At 46.9% G+C, this 10,614-nt stretch overlaps 1 protein-coding gene across 1 annotated transcript; it reads right to left on the reverse strand.

Moving 5' to 3' along the window:
• Positions 1-303: 303 nt before the first annotated feature.
• Positions 304-1,890, reverse strand: LOC119186492 (uncharacterized). Its single transcript, XM_075885005.1, has 2 exons — positions 1,490-1,890; positions 304-883 (listed from the first exon to the last, which is right to left on the reverse strand). Exons 1-2 carry the CDS (start codon positions 1,888-1,890, stop codon positions 304-306), a joined length of 981 nt encoding a protein of 326 aa, XP_075741120.1.
• Between the last annotated feature and the right edge of the window lie 8,724 nt (positions 1,891-10,614).

The following is a 10,614-nucleotide window of genomic DNA, read 5'->3' on the forward strand; positions in this document are numbered from 1 at the left end:
GCACCTCAGCAGCCAAGCAACATCCAAGACTGTGTCACCGGGCGCAGAAACAGCCCAAGCGACAGTGGAGATGGCGCCCGCAGAAAACGGAGAAAATACACAGGTGCCGAAATGAAGGAGAAGATGCTGAATGAGCAGCGTCTCTTGAGGGAGCAATTTGAAGCCACCCATAAAGAGGAGATGGAGATTGGAACAAAAGCATTAAAGCTGCAGGAGAAACTTGTGGATGCAATGGTTGATTTTTTTATAAAAAGTTATGCGATTTCCTGTACTCATTCCGGCGATTCTTGTGATTGTTGCGTTTTAGTTCACTTGACTGTAGTAGTCCACAAGCGTGGCCCTTATGTCTGCTGCGTTTCCAACTAGAGCTTCTGTTGTGCATGACGGCTGCGGGAAGTCAACGTCTGACTGCTGCACCTCATTTAAACACTGCGGGTGGACATTGTCATTGAAGTGCTCACAAATGTTGCTTAGCACGCAGCATGCCCGTATTACTAAGCGAGCATTGCCTATATGGCACCCCATCCTTTTTGCAGTGAAGCGGAACCTGGCCTCAAGCCTTCCAAATGCATTCTCAACAATTCTCCTGGCTGAACTTAAACGATAGTTGAACTTTTTTTCGCTTTCACTAATCTTCCCGCGGTGTCCAAACAGCTTCATCAGGCTGGGTGCCAATGAAAATGCTTGGTCACACAGAATTAGTGGTGGTACTACTGTCTCGGCTATGGTGGCAAGTGGAGCTTTAAAAAGGGGACCCTTAATAGCATTGGAGATTTGCGAATACCCAAACACGTGCGAGTCATGGCAGCGTCCAGGTGCTCCAACGTTGATATACCTGAAGCGGTATCTGTGATCCACAAGTGCCAGCAAGATGATACTATACCTGCAAAAAACAAAGAGCGTGGCACGTAAGGTGAATGCAGCGAAGTGCAATGGACACCAAATGTGTGTGCGTGTGTTTTTGTAGTCGTTACAGTGGTGCAGCTACCTTAAAGTACTATCACAAAAGCATGTATATTTGTGTACAGCTAAGAATCTGCTGCTTTCTGTGGTCATTAATGTAGCCAGGGATGTTTTTTTTTCTTGCAGCCTTGTCATATATTCTCAATATAGTAGGTAATAGACATTAAGTTTTCTGCAGATGAGCTGCTGCTTTCTGCGGCCGTTATGAGCATGTCGGAATTATCATTGCAAATGCAATCTGGCACCTTCATGCTGTTGCATTAAAATGCTTACGTGAAAACTGCGTTGCTTGGCTTGCTCTAGTGCCTGTAAGTGATGCGAGATGGTAGGAACCAAATTGTGCGTTGAGGAAAGCACTTGGCATCGCTTTTTTTTATTTATTGCGATGTGGACTTGCCCTTGTGGCAGAGCTAGGAGTGAACTATATAGCGTAACGAAAAGGTTGAATAGTGCTGTTTTCAAGGCACATTATTATACGGTACAAATCATGCTTTTTTACATTAAGAAGTTGTATTAGGCCACTTACCAGCCTTTGTAGTTGTAGTAGTCTGTGGCATGCTCCTTAGGTGGCGAGATCGGAAAGTGGCATCCATCCAAGGCTCCGACGCCTTGGCGGAAACCGGTGACGGCCTCGAATTCCTGAATGTGCCTCGCCATTTCCTCTGTGGTCACCATTTTGATCCACTCGTGTTCCAGTACAGTGACAACAGCCTCGCAAAACTGCCTGTATAAGGTGTTTACTGTCGAGCGTCCAACGGCGAAGAGGTTGGCCACAGTCCTATCTTCTGCTGACGAGCACAGCTTGTATAGGGCAATGCCGACTCGCTTCTCAGGAGTGATGGCTTCACGCATGCCGGTGCACTGTCTTTCAAGCTCACTGCGCAAGCTCTCCACAATGAAACGAAATGTGACCGTAAGGTCGCCCATAACGTGTCGAGAGCAGCGAAAAACAAATACGGTAAATAAAAGCCCAGTGGTGCCAGACGGACTTGCGCACGTCGCTAGTTATGGGAATGCTTTCTTATCTAGTGCAAAACACTTTCACATTGGTGTTTCTTCATCTCTTATTCTTAAATTTATTTGAAGAAACGAGCAGTGCAACAAGTCTCTAATTTGTACATCGTGATACATCGTTTAATTTTCATTGCTTCTCTTTCAACTGCTAGCGCCACGCTTTCGCTAGCGTCTTCGAACGAAAACACTAGAAAGAGATCGTTGCTGCCGTGTGTCTGCGCCGCAAACACCTCTTTGTTAAAAGTCTTTCAACTTCGTAAAAGACCGCTTACTTAAAAGACTCTTTGCGCGCCCGTGTGACACAGGTATAGCCACTAGACTACCGTGGTGGGGCAATGCATTGCAGAGTTTGCACGACTATATACAAATGACTAAATCTGCAGTGAATGCATGCAGCTGCACTTAGACACGCTATGGTGTCTACTCCCTTGATCTTATTTACGATGTCCTGCGAGCTCGAACTTTATGTTCACAGTGTGTCAGCTGCTTATGCTTGATTGATGGACACTTTGCAGTTGCACTCTTGTGTTTGCTACGTTGCTATTCATTAGCCACATGTAATAAAGGTTCGACTTCCTATTCACAATTTCTGCTTTGTTCATTTACGAATATATATACATTATCATGTTTGTCTTTTCAGGATGAGACAGAATCAGAAAAACCGCTTTTGCATTTATACTAGAAAGCGGTTCTACAAAAATCAAACTTGTTTATTATACGGCCGCACCGCTCTCCTTCCGCAAAACTGAGATAACTAGGTTCCAGCGTTCATGCATACTAGTGTTGCAACAATAGCGGATATTTTATTTACGGAGTTCTTAGCAGATGTATCCGCAATGACTACATTACTCTTGAGCATGTCTACCACGTTGTTGCACTGCTCCTCTTAAAATCAGCAAAGTAAAATATTCTGCTTCTTGACGACACTTTCTCAGGGGTTCAGAGAACCCACATGGTTGTTTTCAAGACGGAACCGAGCCAAAGTCAGAGGCAGGTTCAATGTTATGATTTCCAGAAGAATAAAACATCTCCTATAAATTATTTACTGCCGAGGCTTTGGAATGCGGAACAGTTACCACGATCATTTTCAAGAGGTATTTCCAGCAATCATGTTCTACAAATAAAAGCCAAAACGCAATCGTAGTGTTATATATAATAAAAATTACTCACTCCACCGCGTTCTCCTTTCGCTGTCTACACTAGTGATCAGAAGGCTCTCAGAAAAGTGGAAGTAAACAAATCAACAAACCGTCTGTTGTGCTTACTGTTATCACTCACGTAGTTCGTTGGTTACCCAGGAGAAAGTAGGGCCTCAAACAACGCAGACGCAGACAATACCATAAGCATGAACGGAAATTAATACACGCATACGAGACGAAATGAACTAAGAACGTAGAAACGTCCAGCTGCATACGAAACGCCATTCAACTTTTGGCCCGATTTGAAGCGAGGGTTTCGCTAAATCTACCAGCTCAAGGCTTACGGAAACTACGCTACCATTGGACGCTACCATGCAGGCGTGATGTTGGAAGCAAACGCTTCCAAACATCACGCCTGCATTGACCTCTTTCCCCAATAAAGAGAGAAGGTTATGTTTCAATCTGCATGTTTTAGTGGAAAGGGTCTGTGTGTTTTGTTTCCGTGGATGTGTACACTATCTTTTTGTTGCTTGATTCTTTTGTAGCAAAGCTGTTTCAATGTACATGTTTTACTCCCTTGACGGAGTGCATTCACTCTATCATGTACAGAATACTGTACTTCATGAAAGAGTGTTGGATCACCCTCTCTCTAAAGAGGGTTGTTTCACCCTGAAAAGGTAGTGCCCAGCGGGGCAAACCAAAAATCTCCCACTGGGACTCAATCGATAATCTTTGTTCTAAGAGTCGTCATGGAACCCTTAGAGTTCGGCTGAGGCACTCGATAAGACCGTCAGTGTGTGCGTAGGCATATCAACCGGGAGGTCAAGGGGGGCGCAACCCCTCCACTGAGAAAATTTGCGGGGCTGAGCCTCACCCCTTTTGACAGGTCAGTGTCGCTTGCTCACGTGAGAAACCAGCAACTAAGGTGACGTAATCACTCAATGGTATGGTTGCGGGGAAATTAAAATGTTACCAGAGAATGATTTACTATAGTAAAACATTTTCTGAAATTTCTGCTGTGACAATTGTCCTTGAAGGCTCCTTGTGGTGCAATACTGAAACTACAACTGATGTTAACCAGACATTACGTGACCCTGTAGAGTAGAAGCTCATATGGCATGTTTATGTTCTTGTAAAAAATTTATAAAGCTTGGATAGTAACCATAATCACTTTGCGTCAACTTGATATCTGCATAGTACCTTAACGAAAGCATATATATATATATATATATATATATATGATACTGAGGGGATGCGTGGAAAAAAAGAAGAACGAGGTTGTTTGAAGCTTCTGACTACAGCGACAATCTGGTGGTCGGGGCGAACGCCATGCTAGTCCACCAGATGACCGAGAACGAGAGTCTCACGCCTGCCGAAGTGACGCTTCATATAGAGTTCTGGGTGAGCTTAGCTCTCTCAACGTAGGTGAAAACAATGTCCAGACAATGGTTGTGGTCATGAATGTACGGCCAAAAATTATAATGTCATTCAGCTAGCAAAGACAAACTTCGCACTTTAGCCCATGTAATATAGAGTACATGAAGCGCTCAAACGTGGCTGGAGCATTGCATAGGCGAAAAGACATTAGATTGAGTTCAAATAGGCCATCTGGGGTTATGAAGACAGTTTTCTTTTTCTCATTCGAGTTCATGGTGATTTGTCGATAACTAGATCTCAAATCCACGTAGGAGGAGTACGATGCTGATTGTAAACAATCAATGACGTCATCAATCCTGGGAAGTGGGTAGACATCCTTTTTAGCAACAGAGTTGAGCCGTCTGTAGTCCACGCAGAATCGCCATGTGCCATCCTTCTTTCGAACAAGAATCACAGGGGCAGCCGAAGGGCTAAAGGATTCTTGGAAGACCCTTTTCTTTAACATGTCTTTACCTGTTGAGCAATGACCTTGCGCTCCGCAGATGAGACACGATATGGTTTCTGCCGGATAGACTGGGCGGATCCTGTGTCGATCCCGTGGGGAGTACGTGACTCAGGTACACTTATTTGCTCTTCGTTCTGCGCAAAGTCAAATATAGAAGCGTGCTTCGCAAGAACTTTGACCAAAGCTTGACGTTTTTCTGATGTTAGCGACTTGTTTATTATGCTCAGAAAGTTGGCTTCTGTGTAGTGCGTTGCAGGAATAGAATCTACGCTTTCGTTGGTTAAAGATGCAATAAAACTGTTTGCATTTTGTTCAAAGAGGGCGAGTCGCAATCCACATGGAAGCATGACAGGTTCAATAAAATAGTTCGACAACCATAAAACCGATCGCCTATCACTGATTGACAGAACACAATGTGGAATGAGCACATTTTTTTGGTGCAATTGAGAGGAATGGGCTCCACAAGAACATAAAACGTGTCGGCGTCCGAGGCAGAGGCGTCAACGCGTACGTTTTTCATCAAGTTTTTCGGCAAGACAACATCCTCAATGACGGTTATATATCCTTGACAGCGCCTGGGATCGTCAGCAAATGCCGAATGCATAATCTTGCCAGCACCGCAATCTACACTAGCGCCGCACTCACGTAGAAAATCGATCCCCAAGATGATGTCATTGATGAAGCTGGTCAGGACAGCGAATTCAGCCTCGAAGACCTTGTCGCCCAAAGTGACACTAACAACACACACAGCGATCGGGCACAGCGTCTCCCCGCTCACTTCACGAAATGATGCACAACTGTCCCAGCAAAACATCACTTTATGTCCTAGCCGCAATTGAAGTTAAAACTCGTCACCGAAACAGTTGCTCAAGTATCTATAAAAGCCATCGTAGGAAGTCCATAAATAAGTACGGGGACCTTATCTTGCGTCATAAAAAGGAGTGGAGGCATAGGTGGATGTAGTGAAAAATGTTCGGCGACCTCAACTCGATTGACCACACCACCTAGTTTCCCGGAGGCTAGGGGGTGACGCGTCGACCAGAAGATGGAGAACGGTACCGGCGTGTTGTGGGGGGCATCAAGCTTCGCACGGAGGAAGGCGAGTAGTTGCATAAATTCCGGTGGAAAATGCGTCCCACATGTGTATCACTGTGAGTGGTTTGCTGGAAGCCGTCCCCAACGTACGCGTCTTGCATCGAGCGCATACCACCGCGCAAGTGGTTTTATCAAGAAGAAGCTGATGATCCTTCGTAGTAGCACTGCTGGGGGCGACAACTCTGACAATAAAATCGAGCCACGTGTCCATGGAAACCGCAGTTATAGCACACATGGCCCTCACGCACGTCGCCATACCTTCCACGAGGCGCCACGTACCCATGATTGTCCCACGTAGACACCATTGTAGGTGGATGGCCGGAGGCGTTCTAGAAACCGCGGTGATGATGTAGGTTCTTGGTTGGGGGCTCTGGTGCTCTTGATCAGGGCACATCATATAGCGTGGCATGAACGGAAGCACACATTGCGTCGTATGGCAGGGAGGCGTTGCTAATGTGCCCTCGGCGGGTTGACAGCATCACGTCGTGCAAGTTCTTAGCGTACGACTTGCCTGATCATTGAGGCTTGCTTCGTGTCATTTTCGTCACACTACCCCGTATCAATCGTGGTATAATGGTTTTGACGGAACGAACTAGTAGGACTCTCGTCAACATGATTTCCATGTATCTTGATTCCGGACATAAAACATGGGACGTGATCATGCCATTTATAACTTTCACCTACAACACTGCACAGCACGAAACAATGAGATATAGTACATTTTACCTGCTCTATGCACATAAACCCCGCACAGCTTTTGACACTATTTTTTTTCCGACACTGAATAACCTATTCTCTCCGAAGCCATTTGCCGCGCAAAAGGGGCCCGGCGCATCGCCTGTCTTCGAACATTCGTATCCCAGAAACGCTCTAAGAACCGTTACGAGAAAAGTCGCTGGCACGTATTGTTTGAGAAAGGGTATTTGGTGTGGCTTTGGACACCGCTTAGCAAGCGCGGCCTCTGCCAAAAGTTTCTGGCCAACTAAACTGGTTCGATTGTTGTCATGGAACGTCTCAGCGATGTCACGTACGTGGTATCTCAGCTGTTGTCCAATGATTACCGCTCAAGCAAGACCAACGTCGTTCATGTTTCCCGTTGAAAACCCTGTAATCTACTCAACGAAGCCTAACTCGCCCGGTGGGCATCGTCTGCAAAGGGGCAATTGCTACGATACTTAGGGGACGCGTGGAAGAGGAGGAGAACGAGATTGGCACGAGAAGTGATGTGCCAGATCCCTGGACTCTCGCATTTGTCATCTCTTGTAAATAAAGGCATCTCACCGTAAAAATACTGTCACGACGTCAAAGCAGAGGTCTTGCTGCAGAGATCAACACACCAGAAGCAAGTTGATCTTTTTTTAATTAGAACGCGCAAGCGAGTTCTTCCTTTTCATCCATTTCGTAGTCCTTCGTGGCACATGCACAACTGCCATCGTCTTTCTTGAGCAAGCACGTGACATTTGCCTCCCTCCGAAAGAGACATCGTCCCGATGCGCAACTTAGGTGCTTTACCAGGTGTATCAAGTGGTCGTACCAAAACGTCAACCGGGAGCAAATAACTCGATAAATACGGTTTCTTACTTACGACGTGCACGACTTCCGGTAAATGCTCTTAGCGCTTAGAACTGCAGTCATTTTTGAGAACAACGTCGTAGTTCATGTTGTTCAAGCGTCGCGTGACGCTGTATGGACCAAATTACCGTCTTCGCTGTTTCTCAGACAGTCCACGTCGATGTATCGGAATCCAGATCCACACTTTTCGCCTGGTGTGTAGCTAATAAACTTGTGTCGCGTGTCGTAGCGTTGTGCATCTTGATGCTGCTAATGACAGGTGCGCATGCGCGCGAGCTGTCTGGCTTCTTCGGCGGCGCGCTGAGTGAATTCTTCAACGTCTATATGGATGTCGTCACACTCATGCGGCAACATGGCGTCCAATGTTGTCGTGACTCCGCGACCATAGATTAGACTGAACGGTGTCATTCCAGTGGTTTCTTGTCGAGCGGTGTTGTAAGCAAAGGTCACGTACGGCAATATCTGATACCAGTTTTTATGTTCCGTGTCAACGTACATGCTGATCATGACTGTGAGGGTCCTATTGGGGTGCTCCGTCAGTCCGTTTGTCTGCGGATAGTATGCAGTTGTTCTCCGGTGAGCTGTGCCACTGAGTCTGAGAACCGACTCCAAAAGCTCTGCGGTGAAGGTAGGTCCTCTGTCTGTGATCGCTGTTGTCGGAGCGCCATGCCGAAGGACGATGTTTTCGATGAAGAACTGAGCGGCTTCTGCTGCTGTGCCGCAGTGCATAGCTTTAGTCTCCGCATAACGGGACAGGTAATCAGTGACCACAATAATCCATCTGTTCCCTGTTGTGGAAGTTGGAAAGGGACCCAGGAAATTCATTCCAATCTGGGTGAACGGCGTTTCTGGTGCAACGACTGGATGTAAAAGACCAGCTGGCTTGCTGAGAGGCGCTTTGCGTCTTTGGCAGTCAGTGAAATTTCGCACGTGATGGTTAACAGCAGCACGTAACTTTGGCCAATAGTACTTGCAACGTAGTCGGCACAATGTTAGGGTGTAGCCTAGATAACCAGAAGTTGCTTCATCATGGCACGCTTCAATAATTTCTTTTCGAAAAGAGGCAGGCACGACGAATGTGTGCGGGTTACCAGTTGGTCAAAAGATTTTCCTATAGAGAACATTGTTTAGCAAACAAAAAGATGGCAGTCCTCTAGCAAATAACCACAGCACGTCTTTACGTCGTCCTTATAAATATTTATTGAGTGTTAACAGCTCAGGGTCACTGCGCTGCTCTCGTGCAATAGTGGCCGTGTTGACAACTTCCAAAAATGCCGCGTCGATGTTTTCGTCATCAGGAGCGACAGTTTCCACTGGCGACCGTGAACCACAGTCGGTGTCGGTGGGCCTCTTCCCAGATTTATAGACGATGGTCAAGTCTGACTCTTGAAGCCTTAGGCTCCAGCACGCCGAATAACCAGAGAGATCTTTAAGGTTGGTGAGCCAGCACAAAGAGTGATGGTCGCTAACAACCTTGAAGGAGCGGCCGTACAAATACGGACGAAATTTAATGACTGCCCACACCACGGCGAGACACTCCTTCTCGGTGGTCGAGTAGTTCTCCTCCGTACGAGAGAGAGTTCTACTGGCGTAGACTATCACTCATGCACAACCGTCTTGCCACTGCACCAGAACGGCACCTAGACCTACATTGCTGGCGTCAGTGTGAAGTACTGTAGGGGCGTCCTGGTCGAAGTGCTCAAGGACAGGAGGTGTTTGCAGGCGTTGTCGTAGTTCATTGAATGCCGTTTGCTCCTGTTCATCCCAGAAGAAGGGGACGTCCTCAAGTGTGAGTCGTGTTAATGGCGCCGCAAGAGACGAAAAGTCCTCGATAAATCCCGGTAATAGGCGCACAACCATAAGAAGCGTCTCACAGCCTTTTTGTCACGTGGTGCAGGAAATTGCGCTACGGCGTCTATTTTGCCGGGTCAGGTCGAACACCCTCTTGACTCACGACGTGGCCTGGGAAGCCGAGTTCGTTGAAACCAAAATGACATTTTCCGGTTTTTAAGTAAGGCCGGCCGAGCTTATGGCTTGGAGTACGGTGAATAGGTGGCTGAGATGTTCCTCGAATGATGCTGAGAATACAACAACAACGTCCAGATAGGTCAAGCATGTTTGCCACATCAGGCCCAATAGTACAGTGTCTATGAGATGCTGAAAAGTGGCTGGCGCCGAGCACAACCCAAACAGAAGCACCTTAAATTCGTAAAGGCCATCAGGCGTCACAAAGGCCGTGTTTTCACGATCTCTCTCGTCGACTTCTATCTGCGAGTAGCCGCTTCGGAGGTTTATTGAAGAGAAATAGCGCGCATGAGGCAGCCGATCGAGTAAATCGTCTATGCGAGGCAGTGGATACACGTCTTTCTTCGTCACTTGGTTCAACTTGCGATAGTCAATACAGAAACGCAGGCTGCCGTCTTTTTTGTCGGCCAAAACCACGGGAGACGCCCTAGGACATTTGGAAAGTTGTAGGACGTCATCGACGAGCATCTTCTGTACTTGCTTCTGAATGTCCTCGCGTTCTTTCGGAGCCACACGGCAGGGGTTCTGCCGAATCGGTCACGTGTTTTCTTCAGTAATGATGTGGTGCTTGGTCAATGGTGTCCGCTGGACCTTTGACGTACGCGAAAAGCAGTCTTCGAATTGGTGTTTAAGTCCAAGCAGGCGCTTCCTAACAGAGGGTGGTAGCATGGAGCAGATGTACATCGACAAAGTTGTCGAGGCAGGGACAGTCGCGTCGTCTGGTTGCAAAGCAAAGCAACCCCCGGCTTGGTCTATATCGTCGATGTAGGCAATTGCAGTACCCTTCTGAATTTGACGGTGCTCGTTGATGAAGTTTGTGAGGAGCATTTCTGCCTGTCCACCAGCAAGCGTTAGGATGCCTCTCGCGATGGAAATGCCTTGCATGGGCAAAAGAGTGACTATGTGCTCCACTTTCACATCTTT

Source organism: Rhipicephalus microplus, chromosome 2, assembly GCF_043290135.1.
Source record: "Rhipicephalus microplus isolate Deutch F79 chromosome 2, USDA_Rmic, whole genome shotgun sequence".
Classification (NCBI taxonomy): Eukaryota; Metazoa; Arthropoda; class Arachnida; order Ixodida; family Ixodidae; genus Rhipicephalus; species Rhipicephalus microplus.